This window comes from Pinus tabuliformis, chromosome 9 (assembly GCF_031772625.1).
Source record: "Pinus tabuliformis cultivar Carrire ecotype Pingquan chromosome 9, CPIR1, whole genome shotgun sequence".
In the NCBI taxonomy this organism is placed as follows: Eukaryota; Viridiplantae; Streptophyta; class Pinopsida; order Pinales; family Pinaceae; genus Pinus; species Pinus tabuliformis.
The window spans coordinates 181,805,791-181,829,021 of NC_142307.1; the positions used below are offsets into that span (position 1 = coordinate 181,805,791).

The 23,231-nt window shown below is 38.0% G+C and overlaps 1 protein-coding gene across 2 annotated transcripts in view; it reads right to left on the bottom strand.

Moving 5' to 3' along the window:
* The window catches only part of LOC149147735 (RNA-binding ASCH domain protein), a 102,931-nt gene extending 87,893 nt beyond the window's left edge, over positions 1–15,038 (bottom strand). Inside the window, exon 1 of one of the 2 annotated variants that reach the window (XM_089445469.1) lies at positions 14,689–15,038. In XM_089445469.1, the coding sequence (XP_089301595.1) occupies positions 14,689–14,803 (115 nt within the window). In that variant the 5' untranslated portion in view covers positions 14,804–15,038. The remainder of the gene's footprint in view (positions 1–14,688) is intronic. The other variant, XM_089445468.1, reaches the window with a different exon arrangement.
* Positions 15,039–23,231: the final 8,193 nt, after the last annotated feature.

Below are 23,231 nucleotides of genomic sequence, written 5' to 3' on the forward strand. Positions count from 1 at the left end.
CTTCGCACGTGTGGATCAGAACAAAAAATGTTGATGTGATGTCCAAATTGGTCAAAATGGAGGTCAACTTGTATTTATACTAGAAAATGGGGTGGACTTTGACCAAGGGTCACACCCATTCACTTGTGGGACCGACTTGACTTTTGAGGCCTACATGAAGCCCAAAATAATAATAAAAAAAAATCATTTTGTACAATTTTCTTTGGCCAACTTGGGAGGCCTTTTGGCATGCAAGAATACCTCCTGATGCTACAAAAAAATCAACACTCCCTCTTAGCGAGGGAGGTTTTCTCTACAGTAGATTTATCTAGCTAAAAAATTTCCTTCCTTAAGAAAAGTTCATGAGCTACTCATATTGATGCATGTCTATAAAATAACTCCATCCTGGAGTGGGCAATGTAACTCCTCATATACCCAGGGTTGGCGAAAGTCCTTTATGGTTCCTTAGGCAAATGTATCAATCTCATCTAGTCATGACCTAGCCTAGGCATCCAAATTTTCTAGCTTCTTGGGTAAGAATTTGCCTTTGGACCATTCACCTTTTCTGACCAAAGTCCTTTATGACCTTGCCAAGTCTTTCTAGCTTTAAAGGTGAGTTATATCTATCTCCTTTGGTCGACATAGCCAAGTCCTTCTGGCTTCTAACGAGAAAATCTATCCAATCCTATAATTTCCCTGGGACATTCCCTCGTCGTCGACCTGGCCAAGTCCTTATGGCTTCAGAGGTGAATGTATCCTATAATTACCCTTGTAATTGCCTTGGGTCATTCACCTTTTTGGTCAAAGTCATTTATGATCGAGCCAGGTCCTTCTGGCTTAGAAGAAAAGGTGAATGTATTCATCACATCTTGATCAAAATCCTTTATGACCCAACAAAAGTCCTTTATGACTTCAGGAGAAGGTCAGCACAATCTTGCAAAGACCTCACCATTCCCTTCCAATGAGGGAGACATTCAGCATCAAGCTAAGCTCTTCTTTGTCCACAATCTACTCATTTGTCGATATGTACTAGAGCTCTACTACTCCTCTTTGCATTATGTCTCGAATGAAGTGACCCGACCATGTCCTTTTGGCTTCTGAAGCCTCATTGCTTCATGACTAGTGATATTCTTGCAAAGACTTACTTCACCTCATGAGACATATCTAAGATCACATCCAACTGTACAACAAAGGTACCATATGCTTTGTTGTCATCCATTGTATATGCCTCGGCTCAACCATCCTTTTGGGTGGCAAGGGGGGGTGTTAACGAGGCCCCACTTTGCCACCTGACACGCATTGTCGCCCACAATTGTTCAATCATTTTGAGTCGTGGGCACTGGCTTAAGTCAAGCACTAGTTGCAACCCGACGTTGATCGTCAACCGTTCGATTGCATTCGCCTTAGCTATTCAATGGCTTCAGCCAGAGGCAGAGGTGTTAATGAGGTCTCCTGTTGCCATCTAACAACGCATAAAGGCCACTCGATCAAATCCCGCGCGGCTATTTGATGGTTTCAAGTAAAAGAAAACAATAAGATTTGCATACAATGACTCAACAAGATTCTAATTCAAGTTATATTTCAAAAATTACAATCACCACATTATGATATTATAGTTAATCATTTCTATAGAACTATGGAAGCAAGACCGTAGTCATTAACATGTAAAAATCCTAAGAATTCAAACAATAATCGCAGGAATGCATTCAATTTGCTAATTTTGTATCAGAGATGTGTATGGAAAAAAAAAAAATTAAGACTTCGAAATATTAAAGGCTTAGGTACAAATGTGGGTACAACAGATAGCCATAGTTTGTGTGAGTTATGAGACTAGAGGATGGGTCACTTGCACCATAGAGCATTACCTATATTGATGGAGATGGTCAATGGTCTTCCCCATATTAGTGTAGAGCAACACAGTGTGTGCAAGGGTTGCGCACTTGGCAAGTATACCACAATGACCTTTCCTAACAATGACAACAAGTTTAAGGGCACATTGGATATGGTACATTCAAATGTGTATGGTCATATGTCAATGTTATCTTTCAGTAGTGTTACAGCTATTATGTGACATTTATTGATAATTTCTACAAGAAGACTTGAATCTACTTCATAAAGGCCAAGGATGAGATATTTAGTCGGTTTCGATAGTTTAACGCTCTCGTGGAGAACCAAACAAGGAGGTAGGCCAAAGTTTTGAGGTCATAAATGGTTGCGAGCATACCTCCAATGGCTTCAAGAATTTCTACAAGGAGACAGCAATGAAAAAGTAGTTGACAATGCCTTACAACCCTCAACATAGTAGGGTTGCAAAAGAGAAAGAACAAGGCCATCATTGAGGTTGACAAGGCAATGATCCATGATCAAGATCTGTCCATGTTTCTTTAGGGAGAAGCTTGCAACACAATAGTATACATTCAAAACAAGAGTCCTCACAAGGTCTTTGAGGACAAGACTCCTAAGGAGGTGCCTATTCACAAGGGGGAAACTAAAGGTGGGGCATTTTCATATCTTCAGGTATCTGGTATATATCCATGTACCTTCAAAGAAGACGACAAAGTTGGATCCCTAAGCACAAAAGAGCATCTTTGTAGGTTACAGTAAGACTTCAAAGGCATATAGGGTGTACATCCCATCGCAAGGGAAGACTATGGTGGGCAACGATGTCAGGATCAAGGAGAGTCAAGCCTTTAGGAATTCACATGAACCCTTTCCAGTAGTGGCAGAGGATAGGGAGCGAGAGGCTCTAAAGGTTGAGGAGAGACCAACAAGAGGGACTCAATCTTTCGATCAAGAGCAGAAGTTGGAGGCTCCTTTTGGTTTTGTCAAGAGGAGGTCGAGATGGCTAGGACAGACACTGAGAAATGCTCGGGAGCATGTAGAGGTTCCTTGGAGTACTTTCAGGGAGAGCAGACCATCGCGACAATTTCCCAATTAAATGGTGCTCATGAGTGACAACATTGATTCCAAGCCTAGCTATGAGAAGGCTACAGGCCAACAGGTTTGGAGTGATGCCATGGTGGAGTATGCCTCCATGATCCATCATGAAGAATGATGTGTGGGACATAGTGCCTAGGCTAGAGGGAAAGTCAATGGTTAGTTTGAGGTGGATCTATAAGATCAAGCATGCCCCAGAAGCCAGTATTAAGAGGCATAAAGCTAGGTTCATGGGGAGAGGGTTCTCTCGAAAGGAGGGAATGGATCTCTAAGATCAAGCATGCCTCAGGTGGCAGTATTGAGAAGCATAAAGCTAGGTTCATGGCAAGAGGGTTCTCTCAGAAGGAGGGAGTGGGCCATGAGGAGACATTTGTGCCAATGACAAGATATACTTCTATCAAAGCCATTATATATATTACTTCAAAGATGGGGTGGAGTGTTGATTTTTGTAGCTCGGAAGGCACTTCTAGCCTTTGTCTTGACTAGAAGGACGTTGATTTGCCTCTTTAGGAGCTTGCACATAACATGCAAAGTGTGCAAGTGAGTTGCACACATGCGGATGTGTTGCATGTGACATGCATGAGATGTGCATGTAAAGCAAACTAAATTTATGACTTGTAATTGAGTTAAAGTAAAGAAAGTTTAATATAGGAATGTTAACTAAAGTAAAGTCACTTATCTTCATTTAAGTTGACGAGCTAATTTTGGCCGTCAATCTTAGCTTAGGAAAGTTATAAATTGGGCCTAAGTGTTGAAGTTATTACACAACAACAACACAACATTGAGAGAGGCTTCTAGAAAGGTTGGTGACCAATTTTGTAATTTGTATTTTCTCAGTTGGGCCATTATCCCAAAACAGGAGCCCAAGTAAGTTCTGTGATTAATTTATTAATGAAGAATTGTTGATTGGGCAGAAATTTGTTTATGTGTATATGATTCAAATCAAATAATTTTGTTCCCGCTAAATATTTTTCATTAGGAACTTAGTTGTGTATCCGTTCAGTTAATGATTGCTCAAAACGAATACTGGGTGTTGGGTTCGAGAAATTCTAACACGGTATCAAAGCCCCAACTCTAAATCGATCTCGGAATTACAGGTGTCAAGTTCGTATTGAATCGTCAACGCTAGGTTGGTTGGGATCATACGAATGGAAAGTTTTTTTTTAAGGGCCGAGAGTATTAGATCGTCAGAGCCAGGTTGGCTGGGATCATATGAATGGGAATTTTTTTAAGTGTCTAGAGGAATTTCTTTTTTTATGGGCGGAATTTTTTTTAACATAATTCAAAAAAAATCCCATAATCAAAGAAAGGGGCCATATTTTCAATAAAGAAAAAAAAGGGGCTCGTGGTGGTGGTCAATAGCCAAGCCAACCAGCTAGCCGCTAACACGAGCCACCAATTGTAGCCAGGGCAGCCACCAGCTATCCCCAGGGCAGCCACCAGCTGTCGCCAGGGCAGCCACCAGCTAACCAGTCGATACGCCAAAGCAATGGCACTAGTGAAGAGTGTTGCAGGCTGAACACAATCGGACCAAACAAAGGGCAACGGGCTCTAACCAATCGCGCAGTCGAGTGGCAGATATCGACCATAGTAGGCCGACAAGGGAATATTGCCAAGAATACCGACCAACCATGAACCGCCCACAAGTTGGAGATCGAGAAAACAATCTTAGTCAACAACATAGATAAATTCTAGGGTGGAATTGGAATGGCAAAGAAGTGCCCCACAACCAAAAGCGATGACCTGTGTGCCGAGAGGAAGACAATAAAGTTGTGGGTTGGTGTTTGGTCAACTAAGCGCACAGGAGCTATTGGCTTGTGCCACTCTTTATGACTGTATCAACACTCAAGAGGAGGACCGCATTGTTATTGCAACTGTAGCTAGCACCAAAGCACATACCAGGGGATCATGTTGTTGAACGTAACTGCTAAAAGGCACAAGAGATCTATATTGTTGTGGGGGAGAAAGTTGGGTGGTGTTGAGCCACTGTTGTTGTTGTGAAGACTAATGTGTGAGTTGGGTAAACCGTGACTAGCTGAGAGCACTAGGAAGAGGAATGTGTGGCAGATGGTGACCATATAAACATGCAAGAGGGAGGACAATAATCACGTGAGGGCCTAGTGTAGGGAACGTTGCAGAAGTCAACGCTGAAACAGACTAGCATTGGTCAGTGGGGTTTGAAATGACTATGGGGTTACATTACGAGGATTGTTTAGATGAGGTAGGAAATTTCAGGCCATGGAAGGAACAGATCGTTCTGTTATTTGAGGAGCAATAATTGTGGGACATCGTGGAGAAGGTTGTCCCAATTCCTACAGATCCTACTCAGTTGGCTAAGTTTAATAAAAAGAACGTGAAGGCCAAGAGAATAATCATGGACTCCATTAAAGACCATATTATACCTCATGTGACGGGGAAGAAATATGCCTTTGAGATGCGCGCACCCTTAACCAAGTTATATCAGAGTACAAACCAAAACAAAAAGATGGTGTTGAAAGAGAAATTGAGAAACACTAGGATGTTTAAAACTGACACAGTTGCATCATATATAACCAAGATCACTCAGATTAGAGATGACTTGGCAATAGTGGGGGAAACTATTGATAGTGAAGAGTTGATCAAATCAACCTTGAGTGGCTTTCCACCGAAATGGGATGTCTTTGTTGATGGGATCGTCGCAAGGAAAAATCTGCTCAATTGGGATATATTGTGGGATGATTTTGTGAAGGAAGAGACAAGGAGACGTTCCAAAATTGTCGGCCAACATGATGGTGGGGATTATGAAGATAATTTTTCTCTCGCTGCAAAGGGTAAGAATAAAATAAAGGGAAGTGGGGGATCTGCTTCTGTGAAGGACATGAGCAAAGTGAAGTGCTTTGCATGTCAGAAGACTAATCACTATGTGAGCCACTGTCCATACAAGAAGATGGAGGAGGAGGATCAGGTGGCTACATCAACATCAACTGAGATTAATGAATTTACAGAGAAATTTGAGAAGGAATTTTCTCTTGTTGCCTATACTTCGAACAGTAGTATTGTTGTGCATAAGGACAGTGGGTTATGGCTAGTGGATAGTAGAGCGTCAAGTCACATGACGGGGATGATTTGAGTGTTCCGTAGTGTTTCAAAGACAGACACAAATTGCCATGTGAGTTGTGGATTTAGCACCACGCATGTAGTAAAGGGGGTTGGATGTGTCAGAGTCCAGTGAGAGTCAAGAGGATTTTTGGAGGTGACAACGATGTTGTTTGTTCCAAGGTTGATGGTACACATGCTCTCAATATCATCCTTGGAAGATGCTAGATATAGAATTTTGTTTCGGAATGGGCAAGTGTTTCTATATTCAGGGGGAGCGCCCTTGGATGCAGTTGTAGTGCTTGTCATCAAACAAGAGCAGTCATACTGGTTCCTAGGACATCCTGTGGGTATAACGAAGGGGATCTTGGATACAGGATCAGTGTTAGTTGCTGAGAGGGAGCGGGTGGCGGGTGGCAAGGAAGAGTGATTCTTTAGGCACTTCCAAGAGCCTCAGCTAGTATGATATGACATTGTTAGACACTCAAGAGTATGATCCTAAGAACATGGTTGGAAGGAACAAGTCTTCAATCAAATTTTGAAGCAAGTAGTAGGGAAGCCTCCCAGTTCAAAGGGAGTAGCTACAGAAGCAAATGACGTGATGGTGTTAGAGACAGATCCAGGTGGATGAGGTTCTTCTAGAAGTACCTCCCTCGCTAAGAGGGAGTGTTTATTTTTGTAGCTTGGAAGGTACTTCTAGCCTTGTGTCTTGACTAAAAGGACCTGGATTTGCCTCTTTAGAAGCTTGCATGCGACATGCAAAGTGTGCAAATGAGTTGCACGCATGCAAATGTATTGCATGTGACATGCATGAGATGTGCATGTAAAGCAAACTAAATTTATGACTTGTACTTAAATTAAAGAAAGTTAACTTAAGTAAAGTCACTTATCTTCAGTTAACTTGACGAGCTAATTTTGGCAGTCGATCTTAGCTTAGGAAAGTTATAAATTGGGCCTAAGTGTTGAGGCTAAGACACAACCGTGGCACAAGATTGAGAGGGGTTTCTCAATGAGCGTGTGATAGGCCCGAGAGAGTGCACAGAGGCCATTATCCCAGGACGGAAGCCCAAGTAAGTTTTGTGATTAATTTATTAATGAAGAACTATTGATTGGGCAGAAATATGTTGGTGTATGTGATTCAGATCAAATAATTTTGCCTCCACTAAATATTTTTGGTTAGGAACTTAGCCGTGTGTTCGTTCAGTTAATAATTGCTCAGAACCGAATATCGAGTGTTGGGTTCGCGAAATTCTAACATGGAGGATATATCAGATGGATGTGAAGACAACCTTCATTAAAGGAGTGATTGAGGAAAAGGTGTACATTGAGCAACCGCAGGAATTTGAGGTGCATGGGAGGGATTCTCATGTATGCATATTGAAGAAGGCATTCTGCAGACTCAAGCAAGCATCGAGAGCATCATACTCAAAGATTGATGGGTATGAGAGTATGAATCAAATGGATGTGAAGACAACCTTCTTCAATGGAGTGATTGAGGGAGAGGTGTACATTGAGCAGCCGCAGAGATTTGAGATGCATGGAAGGGATATATTTGGGCTACTTATATATTAAGTAAATCTGAAAATTACATTTCTGTGTTACAATCAGATTTGCTAGTTACCTATTGTACCTTCATTTTATATCTTTTGAATAGATTTCACAAGTAGTTTTCACCACTTGTTCAAAACTGAAAATTACCTTCAAAACTATTATAAACTAGATTTGTTTTTAAGATCCAAATGCTTATGAAATATCTTATTTTCGATTGAATATAGTTGATGTATGCTTTAGTTTCTTAATGTTGGAATTTGCTTGCACGAAGCACCATATCATAATATCTTGTAAGTGTTGAAACCATTTCACTTTGCAACGGTACATCTTTAATTGGGTTTAATTCATTAGTGATATTCTGAAGTGCAAATCTATGCATTGTGTATTCATCATGAATCAGATTTACATCCTAAGTCTAAGGCTTTCAGTGATAATTTCTAGACCTAATTTATTTACTCATTCACATCTAGGGATTTCTGATTATCCTCTTAGCCTTAAGAGAGGCTGCCACAAGTAAAAAGAGAATTGTACAAAGGTGACAGTATCATAGCAGTACTTCTCTTAGGCTTACCTCAAAGTTACATCAGTGGATTAGGTCTTTTTTCACGTAGATGCAGGTTGAAGAGGTAAGTTGGTAACAGGGCCATAGTTCAAAAAGGAAGCTAACCCTTAGTTGGATGTACTGGACAACATAGAAGACCAAAACCTTTCATCAATACCTTATACATGCAGGGCATTTACTATTTGGAAGATGTAACAGACCTCTCTTCTCTTTGTAATCAAGGTTGGAAAAGAGTAGTATGTTTGGGCCTTCAAGGAGACGAAGCAGATAATTGGAACCACTAATATGTAAAGATTCCAACAGAGAGCTATGAGGTTGAGGAGTGAGGGAGATGAAATAACTTGGTCCAAAAATAGTTTTTAAGGAAGATACAATGCACCTTTAGGTTATAAGGCAATGTCTTCGACTTTTTCGAGGAGGAACTAGGGGAACAGGTGTGGTTGTGGAAGCCCATTGGGAAGATAAAGGGTACTCTAAAACTGTTTCTTTTTCTATGGTTAGCGTTCTCTAACAAATTTTGACATGGGAAGTATACAAGAAAAGAGCATTGCATATTCCATGAAGGTGCATACTGTGTAAAGAAGATGTGGAAGGAAGCATTGCTGTTGACTAGAGTTATAAGTTCTTGGCAAGGAATATCAGTGATACATTGTTGGAAGAAACGGTTATGGACAAGGTAGTTAAAGCTCATAGGGAACTACCCTTTGCAGCTCCTTGGGCACTTTGGCTCGCCAACACTGAAATGTTGCTTCAAAACAGGGACATTCCTCATGTTCAAGTTATTCATCAAATTCAGTGTTACCAGAACCGAACCAGTTCCAGCAAAACCAGTCCGAACCGGCGCTCCGAACTGACCTATTTCACTGAACCGGTCAGGACCAGTTTTGTGCAAAAAAAATTGCCTTTATTTTTTTTTTTTTTTTTAGTTAGTTGGCACACTTCTTACTCTCCCCTAGGCTAGCCTAATATTCAAGTCTATGGCCGTCAGCCTAATAATCAAGTCTATGGCCCTAGTATGGCTATGCAATTCATAGTAATGTTAAATTCTTAAAGTAAAAGTGACATTTTCTTTAAATTTTTAACTTTACCATGAAATGACTCGGGATGTTTGAGGTGGTTCCAACCTCATTGGATTTCACATGAAGAAAGTAGAATTTTAGATTTCACTCAAAATCCAACAGACTTCAGTTTTTCAGGATTTCAGGATTGGGGGGATTGCAACATTTCCATTGGATTTTGTCATGTATGAGGGTATGGAGCTAGTATTTAATAAGCCCTCTATGTACTTTGATGATAGTGCCATTGGTTGTCGAACTCCTCTACCATGACTCTACTAAAAACGTACCCATCACTCAAACAAAATCTTGACATGACATGCCACGTTTTTTCTATCTTATTTTAATGCCTAAATGGTTATATTGATGGCGAAGACCCCAATACAGGCAATGATTTTGATGATATGTAGGCATTTGTTGTAGCACGATTTTTTTGTATGCTAGAGGCCATCTAGAGCATATTTGTTGATGTATTTTCGGTTCACAGATGGATTGCACTCGATGTTATTTTGGTTATGTGCACCCTTACATGCTATGTAAATGAAAACTTTTGCATATTTGTATATAAATCAGTGAAACAGGAATCGCCGTTTAATCGGCAAAATCGCGAGTTTTAATCTGCTCGGCGGCTAAACGATCCGATCCAAAACGTTCCGAGTCAACTCGCGTTGACCGATTTTGAATCGTGGTCAACGCGAGTTTGACTCGCGATTCTGAAAAAATCGCCGGTTCTGCGTTTTTTTCGGGTTTCGGATTAGTATCGGGGCCGAGGTATTTCGGGTTTCACAGTTTCGACGGGTATTTCAGTCTATTTGTAGAAAACAGAGACACCCTGTTATTTGCATGCCTGCGCTTAGGGTTAGTCACTCTTAGAAAGTTAAATTTAGCTTGATAACCGTATGGCACCACTCTTAAGTCGCCATTCTCCCTCATATATGATTTAGATTCATGCGTGATGTGATTTATGCATAGAATGAGATGTTTTTACTGATGTATTTATCCGGCAAACATCGCGCTACTGGCCGCAGTGGCGAGGAAAACAGAGGTGGTCAAAGAAGCTTTATATGATTTCCGAGCTTTCTGATGGCGATATCCAAAGCTACCCTGCAAGAAATAACATACTTTCGGAGAGAAGCCGGTAGAATAACGCAATGCATCTGGAATTATTTATCAATAGTTCTGGATATAAAAATGCTCGATAGCTTTACGTCTCTATCAATAATTCTCTGGGAATGGCAGTACCGGAGGGAGAATTATTGATAGAGACTAAAGATATCGAACATCTCTATATCGAACTCCCGCTTGTAACGGCTTTAAACTTGGAAAGTTTCATTCGATGAATTCAATTTCAAGGTAAGTTGGAAAATTATTCTTCAACATTAATTTCTAAACTATATCTCTTCGATTCTATCCTTGGTATCTTATTTTTTGGTGTAAAATTAATATCTTAATTAGATTCGTATATAAATTAATTTTGTTAGCTAAAATTGTATATTTCAATTAAATTTATATAAAGGTCTTTGAACTTGAACTATATTCTACAGTTGGTAGACAAAACGTAGGGACATTGGGATATTCTGCTCCAGAGATGCTGTCCAGAAAGGGGTACTCGTACGAGGTCGATATATGGAGGTCCATATTGTACGCCCTTCTATGTGGCAAGATACCATTTGATTAATTCACTCAACCAATCAAATTAAAACCCATCCCACTAAATTTAGATAAACGTGGTATATCTTAATAAATTTATATAAAGATGATCATATTCATGAAATAATCTTAATCTTGAACTATTTTGGGGTTTTCATTTGGTGAGTTGATAAATTTATGGTCTTATTTCAAGGCCATTCCAGAATTATGGCCTTCTATGGGTATTAAATAACTAAAACAGTGATACAATTTAAAGAAGGCTGATACTAAACTAGTTTCATAATAGATATATAATACTATTATTAGAATGTCAATTTGTTAATAAGTTTTTGGAATATTTTGATTTTTTTCTGATTAGTATGCACTATGCAGTTTTTAACTTTTTTGTAAACTTTTAGAAGCATATGCTTCTAAGGACTCAAGACTCAGTGCTTTGGATCATGTGTGGACTCGTAACATATATGAGATACTTATTTATTCATGATATTTTGGACATCTATTGATATTATGCATTGTTTGGACATACCTTTACCCAATATTAATGAAAAATGGTTTTTTTAATTCAATATATGTGTATATTTTTATTTAATGAATTTGCCGATTTTTTCCCGATTTTTTCCCGATCCGATTAAAACTTTCGCTCTTTTGCCTCGCCGATTTATTGCCGATTCCGTGTCTGGTAACATTGATATAAATGGTTTGGATTCATATGGATGCACATGAATATATATATATGTGTTTCTTTAAAATATGAATATTTTATGTGTTTTTGGTCAACCGGTTTTTTTCCAGTTTTTTACCGGTTCCGACCAGTTCCTGGTCCACAAGGTTTTTCGGTTCGATCACCGGTTCGGTTCTGATAACATTGATCAAATTAGATTTGCATATGAAGGGATATGGAAACCTAGGAATGAAAAGCCTTGAAGGGTAATTGTAAATCCAAACCTTGACAACTCCTACATGTGGGGTTACTTTGATGGAGCTTGTCAAGGGGATCCTGGAAAATATGGAGTAGGAATTTTATTTATGAAGGAAGATCATAACATTTTCTTTAAAGTTGCATTAGCAGTAAGGAGAAACAATTAGGAAGAGTTGAATTCCCTGAGGATGCTGATGATATTGACCATTGAAAAGGAGGCTTTACAAATTCAGACTATAGGAGACTCTAAGTTGGTCACTGATTGAATAAAAGGTGAATGTAATCTACAGAATTTAATTCTCTGTCCAATCTTTGAAAAAACAAAGAAACTAAAAGGACATTTTTCAGAAATTTGATTTCAACATATATAGGGAATTAACTGTCCAAGCCGATGAGCTTCTGAACAAGCTCTAACTCTGAATGCAGGTAGAATCTATACAGAAGAGGAAGTGAAAGGATCCCAGTATCCAGAAATCTTCAAAATTTCAAATCCCTGTATGATTATTTCTCAGTACCAGCTACAGCAGAAAGGCACAACCTCAGAGGAATGCTATTGCTAAAAAGCCAGATGTTTTTACTGTTTTCCTGTTATATAGTTCTGAAACTCCAAAACCCAGTGTATTTGTTTGTTGTTTTAATTTTTGCGAGCCTATATGGAAATTTTTAGTGGTATGACTATGTATATCAGAACTAATACTGAAGATGAACAGTTTTTTACGCTTTTAGCTTTTCCTTCTCGTTTAGAGCAGCTTCAGAGTGCTTCTGTGCATGTTACAATGTATATGTTCATTTCTTCATGAAATGGAAATAATAAATATACAAAAAAAAATCCTGAAAAAAAGATACAGGTACACAATAAAGTCAAATACCCTAACTGCCACATACAAATTTCAGACTTAAAAAATTTGTGAACAATTAAACCAATTTGTGCTACAGGCACATAACCAGTCAGAATCACAAATTGCAGCCAAGGGATCTAATCATGCTTTTCCAGCCAAAAATTACTTCGTTTCTTGAAAATTTTCCATTACATAACTTTTAAAAGTATATGAAATTGAAGAGTCTGATGATTCGAAGTTTCTATTTTATGTATGTGTAGATACATGGATGCCTACCTTTTGTTTGCAAATGCATTTTAGGGCCTTTTGTTCAACAAATATGAGAATACTTATATTGAATGTGTAAGTGCTTTTGCTGAGGCTTTTGTTTATACTCAACACATAGAAGCTTAGAGCCGATGAGGAAATTCAGCATGTACAAAAAAACAACGTATAGTTGTATATAATTCCATGAAAATGCAACATATCTTACAAAATAAAAACATTGTGATATATATCTATGCAGGTTGAAGTAAGGCATTTGAAACTTCATAGAGTCTTGGGAAGCCTCTTTTGACTTTATCAAGTGTCCAGTATCCAATATCGTTTACACATTTTTGGCATGTGACCACCTATAACCCAACTTAATGGCCATGACAGCTCCACCACTTATAAACAGCTGCCTTGCAAGAGGGCACCAGCCAATTTTTAAGGATTCAAACCCTGGTGTGGTCTATAACACTACCCACTTTCACCAACCAGGTTGTCACCCATTTGGAGCTTCATGATTATGTTTTGGACAGTTCAAAGACATTATATATATTGGGCTGTTTGTTTGCCAGTTTGCTGGTTTGATGGAAACCCTGGGGCCTGGAACTCAGTATCCTATAAGTGCAATCCAGAATCAACTTCTTGAGGGTGCCCTATTGATATAATAATAAACCAGACTGATGATTTGAATCGTTGACTTGACGCTTATTACACATTGCATCATGTGGGACTGCCACTCTTTAGAATTTTCCCATGTAGATACTAGAGGCAGTATATCCCCAACACCAAGTTTAGTTCTGAAAAATAAAAGGGAAGGCTTTGAAAGCTTTCATCTTCTTTAAACCCCTTCAGAAGCAATCAAAGAAGACATAGAAAAAGGTGACGATAAAAGTTCAGTATCAGATATCACAAACCTTGCCAAATGGGCAAAAGATATTGCCTGCATTGTGTATTTGGATAGCCAAGAATGGGCTGACTGTGATGGAGATGAAGATGGAGATGGAGATGGAGATGGAGATGGAGATGGAGATGAAAACAAAGATTGCCACAGAAAAAGACCAAAACAGAGTGGATTGTTGATAATTAACTGATGTATTTTCCCGTGACAAATACAAAGAAAAACCAACAACTTGAGGGAGTTAACGGCTATGACTTGCAAGGAAATGTAATATTCACATCAAGCGTTAGCCCAGAAGACTATGTGCCAGAACCCGGTGATGGTTTGTGAAGTAAACCCGTTAAGAGGCTGAGAGAAAACTAAGATTGTCCACTAAAAGATTGCATGGAGTCTTGTACAACAGTGGATACAATAAGTCGAACAAAGGAGGGATAAGTACAAAAACCTTCGCTACTCTTTATACAGAATGAGCTACAAGATTCACTTACAAGAAGTTTTCAAGAACGGGCAGTTACAGTTCAGTTTAATTGTACTATTTTAATTGATTCTGCAGTCAATTGTACTATTTTTTTATTCTGCAGTTAATTGTACTATTTTAATTGATAAAAAAATGGGTACGACTGAGACTTTGAGGCTTCATCAGCTAAGGAGATGCACTTATCATGATTTCCACTAACTAGATTTTATAGCTACAAGTGATTTTAGTTGTTGAATACCAGTGAAAACAAGTAGGGTCCAATTTACCAGAAACAAGCTAACTGAATTTTTCCAATTAAGAGAACTGCACCCAAAAGGAACTAACTACCAAGTAATTCGAAGGAAGGGATCGGTAGGCTTCATAAATATAACCCAAACAACATGAATAACAATTAGTTTTACCATTGAGAGGTTCAAATCTTAAGGATACACAACAAGGAAATTCCTCGCAGAAAAAGTACCCAGAAAGAGATATCAGAATTTGGGTAGTTACTTACCTCGCACTGGTGCAGACCAAGAGCGACCTTCAATTCGCTTGATTCCGTGCACCAACAGTGAAGCCCATGGCTGATGCATTGTGAGGCAAGGGTTTCTTAAATTATTATCTGCCATCCTATTTTGAAGATTAACACCTGTGTGCCAACCTATGAACCTTTGCTTTAACTCTGCTCTATGAAAATGAAAATTTAAATCAACCCCTAAACAGCAGAGACGCCTGCTTATAGAGCTGCGACGAATCGGATGACAACCATCGATCTTAGGAGTGACGACCCTATTTCACAGCGTGGAAACATAGGGAATCCTTCCTCTTTTAAAAAGACGCTTACCGTATGCGTGGGCAGGATAGATTCGCGGTCAATTATTTCGACTTTTTAACTAAGGACACAACAACATTTTGTTTTATATATGTTGATGCATTGAAAGCTAAGATCAAAATGAAAACCTAAATTAAAATGAGTAAAGCTAAGGTCTAGCGAAGTTGAATGTTACGGCAAAGGAAATGGGGGATAGTAAATTGTTTTGATTTCACTTTTCAATGATATCAACAAAGTTCAAAGTAAATATATAATAAGTGGTTATCAACCCTTGTGCATACTTAATCATATTAAGTAAATATGAAAACATATACATGGATTTACACATTCAAAGAAGTTATTATTAGAAATTATATTTGTTGGTGTAAATGAAATAATAAGAATATATTGGCATCATTTATTTCTTGATCATAAGATTGAGAATTTTAATTAGAAGAAGAATTAATGTGTGAAGGTTCAATAGGGAACACCTATCAATGTAATTTTAATGTTTTGTAATATTTATGTATTAAAGGAAGTGATATGCACTCGACTTTAAGGTCTAGGTATGGTGAATAAGTTCTAGGTTTTGTTGTTTTGCAGGTGTGATGGCAAGTCATATCCCTACTTCTTTTTTGCTATAGAGGCATTCATGGCATGGAGGAGGAGAAAGTGGATTTTGGCAATGACATCATATGCATGAATGAGATCTTCCACTCATATTTGGAGTTTATTGGACAAGAAAAGGATAAGAGGGCACAATGATCGAAGATCTCTTGGCCCATGTTAGGGATAGGTCGTGGCCCAAGAGGAGACAATGTATTGAAAGGAAAGTGAAGTTTTAATGACATGCAAGGTGACAATGAGGGTTTTTGGGTCCACACTAATATAAGATTTAGTGATCATGTGCTCAAAAGAGGGAATGTTCAAGTATCACCATCAATCTGTAGTCGTAGTCATCCTGGTATCGATGCAGTTTCTTTTGTAAACTCTCTTTCTTCCTTCACCCTGTCAGCTCAGGGCTTGCTTCCTCTAATTTTCCTTCTGCAAATAAATCTTCTAAGTGTATATGTGCCTGAAAAGGATCAATAAAATGGTGGTTGGAGAAAACATATTAATAGAGAGCATTTTGGAATTTTTGGGCAAGGTTGTGGTTATGTGATTTTTTGGGAAATCCTTTCGAATATAAAGTCTGAAAAAATGATTGATTAGTATATGGGTTCACGTGCTTTGATACTATCCAATCTTCCATGTCCTTGTTAGGGGTTGGATCTCTTTCATGCTCAAATCTACAAAGGATGTACAAGTCATTCTATAATAGAATTGGAGTTGGATCCTTTCATATTGAGAGAGAGTTGGTTTCTACAATGGTGTGTGAGAAATCGTCCTTGGACTACCTATGGTTTTTTTCCACCAAAAAATTATGAAATCCATTGGAAGAAAAATTGGTATCATTCAACTGGAGAAGGATTGGATCTCTAAACTTGACCAAAGATGGACAATGATGCAGATGGAGGTTGACACTAATGAAGGTCTTCTTGAGGAAGTTGAAATAATGGTTGGTGAATTCTCCTAGACTTAGTACATTGATTGTTAATGCATTACATTCCATCATTTTGGATGTCATTCTATAGGACATACTCATGCTTATTACTCCAACCCCTGGAGATCAAAGCCTTTGTTTCAAAAAATCTGGAAGTCAAGATGGTGAAGACTCCATCTCTTATAACAAGCCTAGAAGATGAAAAAGGTTTGTTGAACATCAACTCGAAGGATCCACATTTAACTTCAAATAAGGCGAAGGGGCAAAATGACGCTTATGAGATTTTTCCATTAGGTAATCTGTTTAGTAAGCCTAATGTTCATTCAATTCATTTTTTTATGTTGATCTTCTGAAAGATGTTGACCTTCCTAGTCCTCTTCTAAGTGACACACTCGTGTCATATTTTGTGCATGGGTCGGGTTAGCCTTGTTTTGGTCTTAACTTCTCGAATCTTAAAGCCTCTCTTATTTGTTATGCAACCAGCTCACAAATAAATAGATCAACGACTTAAAAATTATCCTCTTCGAGGAGGAAACGTCCTTTACATTACATAAATGAACAATTCTTGTTTGATACAAACGAAAAGACCTCCTTTCTATATAAGTCTAAGGGGTCACAATATAATCAGAGCCTACATAACAATAATAATGTAAGGGCACAACAATACCAATAGTGGACTTCTATGGGGCACAATAATAACAATATGGGGACTACATGGGCACAACAATAACAATATGGGGGGCTACACTAACAATAACAATAAGGGGCTACACTAGTATTATAGGGACCTGACATGCCCCTCTCCTTCAAAAAAGTGTTGTCATCAACGCTTGAGTAGTTCTGGATGCTTCTGTATAAAATTCTCATCCTCCCGTGTGGAATCTTCAGCAAGTAAGTTCTTCCACTTTATGGGATACTTTGAAAATGATCGATTTTGTGGCTGTCGATTTCTTGTTTCCGTGACTACTTTAGGTTCCAATATGATTTTTCCTTCCTCGTCAAGTTCTGGCAATATTGTTTGAACTGGGAGCTTGTCACCTATAACCTTCTTTAAGCATGAAACATGAAAAAACTGGGTGCACTCGGGATGATGCAAGAAGCTCCAATTTGTATGTCATAGTACCAATATTTTGCAACACATTATAAGGACCATAGTACTTTGGTGATAATTTATTATCCTTCTTAGCTTGCTTGAGGGACATATGTTTGTATGGTTGTAGTTGTAAAAATAACCAGTCGCCTACATCAAAACTTCTTTCATTGCGGTGTTGATTGGCCTGTTGTTTCATTCAATTCTACGCCAAAGTGAGGTTATGTAATAGATCTGACCTACAAAAATATGATAAAGCAAATATACCCAAAAATAACAAGATCGACCCAATAATATAACATGGAAATGCGTTTATTTATTGATCAAACCCTTGAGGTAGGGTAACACCATACAATCACTCTTTAAGGAAGGATAACACTCCACAAGCCGTATGCTTTTCGATACAATAATCTTTGACATCTCTCTCAATGGAGAGTCTCTAGCCTCTATATAGACTTCCTATATACAATATCACGGGTCATTACCATGGGTCTCTCAATACCATATATCTAATATAATGGGCTTATCACATTATTGCTAACTACTTGTGGTCCCTTACATGATGCTAGTTAACCACTTTATTTACTAACTATGGTCCATCCCATTATTACATTGTTCCCTTGGGTACCTCCCTATGTACCCCATACTATCCCCCCTAGGTATACTACATTCCACCCCCCTTAAACATGTTTTGTCCCCGAAACATAAGAAGAACACAAATAATAAGATCTACTCAAAAGAGTAGTCCATTGGTACCATGCACGTGCATCTAGACATCCAAGAGAAAGGTGAACCTCGATCTAGCTCATGCCTCGCTCGCTTAAGATGGAAGTTGATCCCGGCGGTTCCTTTGTGTTGATGTGTTGTTGTTGGATTTGCGCACCTCTCTATCTGTCGTGCGGGGTTGTTGTCCTTGTTGCTAATTCATTACCACCTTGTTGGTTGTTGTCTCGCTGGGTGATGTGGGTGGTGATATGTTGAAGCTTTAATTAATGGAATATCCTTCGTGAATTCCTCTACTGTTGGTGTCTGGGTGGTCTCTGGTGCTTTTTCTGGTACCTGGTTTGATGTTTGTGTTTGGTTGTCAACCATCAAAGGTTCATCATCTGATGTGTCAGTGTCATTAGAGCTTTGTGCTTCTGTCTCCATAGTCTCTGCTTGGGTCTTGATGGAAATATCATGCAATGTAATTTTCTTCTTTTTATACCAGAGTTTCATGAATTTCTTCTACACATTAATATTAATAGTACCCACAGATTCCATCCAAGGATATCCCAAAACAACATCCATATTATCCATAATTGAAGTATAAAAATCACAACGCAACACATATTTATCCATAGAAAGCTTCAAATCTTTATAAATTTGAACATCCTCATTATCAACCTGCAACTTTGCAATATGTTTTGCTGAAATTTGTAATTTTTTTGTCACATTAACATTAATTAAATTATACTTGCAACTAGGATTGATAGACACAATGATTTTCTCCTTCTGAATACATCCATCAACCTCTAATAAGGAGATACCAGCAGAAAATAACCATTTAGGTTTCTTGGTTTCCTTCTTTCCAGTATGAGACCATTTGTCCAAAAATAGTTTTTCAATTTCATCAGCACGACATAACTTCAGAATCTTACTATCAAGTGATTTCCACCATATAGCAACCTCATCTTTCAAATAATACCCTATTTTGTCCTTCCAACACCATGGGAAGTCACATTTCTGAGATTCTATAAAATTTTCAATAGTCAGCCCATCATCTTTTCCTGTAAAAAAAATCTTGCTAGAAGCCACGAAGAGGGTTTTGAAAAAATCACTTACTTGGCAAAAATTTTAAATGGCCAAAGTTCGGTCAATGTTGCTCAGAATCCTTATTATGCCCTGTTTTTGGAAATGGAACAATCATGCTACATCTTCCCATGTGATAGAAATCTCAATCTAGGGACTCTAGAATTTCATATTTTCTCTGCAACTATCCTGTTGTCACAAAAAATTCTAGAAAAAGAGTTGATTTTAAATCAACGATATCTTCCTCATCCGGACTCTGATTCGACCAATTTTTTGTTTCCCGATTTGGGTAGTTGTTCAAGAGGATCCTAGATTTGCGATTAGTTTCTCAAAATTACCCACAAAACTACAAAAATTAATTTGAGATCCACCCTCCATGAATTTTCATCAGAAAAAAATTTCTGCAACCCAGCTAATTTTAAATCAGCGATATCTCCCTCATTTGGACTCCGATTCGGCCAATTTCTTTTTTGAATTTGGGTATTTTTTCACAAAGAGTCTAGATCTATAATTTGATTCTGCGAATTTTGCACCAGAAGTTTTAGATATGATCTGCAAACTTGCCACCCCAAAATATTCCTGCCAAAAAAAAAAAAAAACTCCCTACTTTGCCCAAGAAAGTGCTCCGGTACCAATTGTAATAGATTTGACCTGCAAAAATATGATAAAGAAAATATACCCATAAATAACAAGATCAACCCAATAATATAACATGGAAATGCTTCTCTTTATTGATCAAACCCTTGAGGTAGGGTAACACCATACAATCACTCCTTAAGGAAGGAGAAACTCCACAAGCCATATGCTTGCCAATACAATAATGTTTGGCATCTCTCTCAATGGGGAATCTCTAGCCTCTATATAGGCTTCCTACATACAATACCATGGGTCTCCCAATACCATATATCTAATACAATGGGCTTATCACATTATTGCTAACTACTTGTGGTCCCTTACATGATGCGGTTAACTACTTTATTTATTAACTATGACCCATCCCATTATTACATTGTTCCCTTAGATACCTCCCTCTGTACCCCATACTATCCCCCCTAGGTATACTATAAGTTATCCTTTAAGAGTTGGAGAACCTGTTGTTGATGCTCGTTGTGATCTTCCATTGCTTGAACCTTAGAATTTTCTCTTAAAGATGATGTGATGGATAGTGGACGATATCCATAAAGTGCAATAAATTAGGCCATTTTTGCTGCAATATGGAAGGATGTGTTATACCACCATTCAGCAATAGGTAACCACTTGATCCATTATTTTTGTTTATCGAATACAAAGCAACGAAGATATCCTTCCAAACATTTGTTCACTGTCTCAGTTTTCCCATCAAATTGAGGATGATAAGATGATCTATGAGCTAATTGAGTACCCAGACAAGAAAATAATTTCGTCCAAAAATTTCCAGTGAAAATGGGATCTCTATCGCTTACAATAATATTTTGATTTCCATGTAGCTTTTGAATTATTTCAATAAATGCAATAACAAATTTATTGGCTTTAAATATAGAGATAATGCACAAAAGTGTGCATAATTGGAAAGTCTATCAACTACTACCATGATGACACTCTTTCCTTCAGACTTGGGTAAACTTGTGATAAAATCCATTGAGACATCCTCTCAACATTGACTTGGAATGGAAAAGGTTGTAACAGACCCAGGGTCTTAATTGTCTCAACTTTATTTTGTTGGCAAACCAAACATTCTGCCACAAAATTTTGAATATCATATTTAAGGCCATCCCAAAAAAATTCCTTCTTGACCTTGTGGTAAGTTTTTAAAAATTATGAGTGCCCTCCTAAGGGAGAGGTGTACAATTCCAAAAGGATCTTTTGTGTGAGTTGGGAATTCTTACAAAGATATAAGCGATCTTTGTACCATGATGAATCATTTTCCAGCTAAATGTACAGATGTAGTGGGATCTTGCTGCAAATTTTGAATGTGTCCACACTTCTTCATCATTTTTCCATTCATCCCTTGCTTCAGTTATCTAATCTGGTTGGATAACATAAATGGCACAAAGCAATGCTTCCACGTCCTCATCGTTTCTTGAGAGTGTGTCTACAACAACATTTTGCTTCCATTTTTTGTAGATGATTTCAAAGTCATAACCCAACATCTTTGTAACTTATTTTTGCTTCTCTTCTGAAGATAATATTTGTTCCAAAAAGTATTTAAGACTATCATGATATGTTTTTACCTTGAAGTGTCTTCCCATTAGGTAAGGTCTCCATTTCTTTAGTGCATGTAGTATTGCCAACATTTCCTTCTCATAAATAGGTTTGTGTAAATACTTTCCTTTGATTGGACGACTTTCAAAAGCAACGGGTCTTCCTTCTTGCATTAAAACAACACCAATTCCATTTCTTGAGGCATCAAATTCCACAATAAAGGTTTTTTGTGAAGTCTGACGTAGCTAAGACTGGTGCTTGGCACATTGCCTCTTTAAGATGTTCAAAGGCCTTAGTTGCTTATGGAGTCCAAGAAAATGCATCTTTCTTTAGTAATGTTGTTAGAGGTGCTGCTATTCTCCCATAATTCTTAACAAACTTGTGATAATACCCTATCAACCCGAGAAATTCTGGAAGATGCTTTATGGTTTGGGGATTTTCCGTTCCTTAATGGCTTTAATTTTGTTAGGGTCTACCTTAACACCCTCATGCGGGACAATATGACCCAGATATTCCACCTCCTGTACTCCAAAGAAACATTTGGAGGTTTTTGCATATAATTGTTTCTCCTCCAATAGTTTGAGCACCTTATCAACATGTTGAATATGATCCTTCCAAGACTTGTTGTAGATCAGTATATCATCAAAAAATATTAACACGGATTTTATAAGGAAGGGTTTGAAAATGGAATTCATCAAACCTTGAAATGTGAAAGGTGCATTGGTAAGGCCAAAAGGCATGACCAAAAATTCATAATGACCCTCAAGAGTTCTAAATGTTGTTTTTCGAATGTCTTCAATCTTCATTCTAATTTGATGATATCTCTAACGAAGATCCAACTTGGTGAAGTAAATTTCTCCATGTAATTCATCCAACAATTCATCAATGATAGGAATGGGAAATTTATCTTTAATATTGAGCTTGTTGAGCCCCCTATAATCCGGACACATGCGCCATGATCCATCCTTCTTATGTACCAATACTACTGGAACAAAGAAAGAACTTTGACTAGGTTGAACTATACCAACCTCTATCATTTCTGCAACCATACGTTCAATTTCACTCTTTTGGGCATAGGGATATCTGTAAGGCCTGATGTTTGGAGGAACACTTCCTAGAATCAAATGAATATCATGATCATGATCACAAATAGGTGGGGGGCCTTTGGGAGTCTCAAATACCTTGGAATGATTTTCCAAGACTTTTTGGAGATCTGGAGAAATAGATAATTTCGATATTTGAACCTCTAGTGAGCATAATTGTGCAATTACGCCTCGTTGTTATTTCTTTAGAAGCTTTTTCATTCCATTAGAGTTGATTATTTTTCTTGGTTTCCCTGCGATACCCCTTAATTCAAATTCCTTTCCTTACCAAAAAAAATTCAAGAAAAGATCTTGAAAATTAAAAGTGATTGTACCCAAGGATTGTAACTATTGGACTCCTAGCACAACATCAAAACCAACCATTGGAATGGAAATCATTGGACTCTTCAATACATATTTCCCCATGGTTAGCTTGATATTATGGCACTTTCCAGAACGATTTATAGTTCCTCCATTTGCAACTAACACTTGACACTCTAGTGCTGGATATAGGAAGCAATTCAATTCCTTGGTTATCTTACAATGAATAAAATTATGG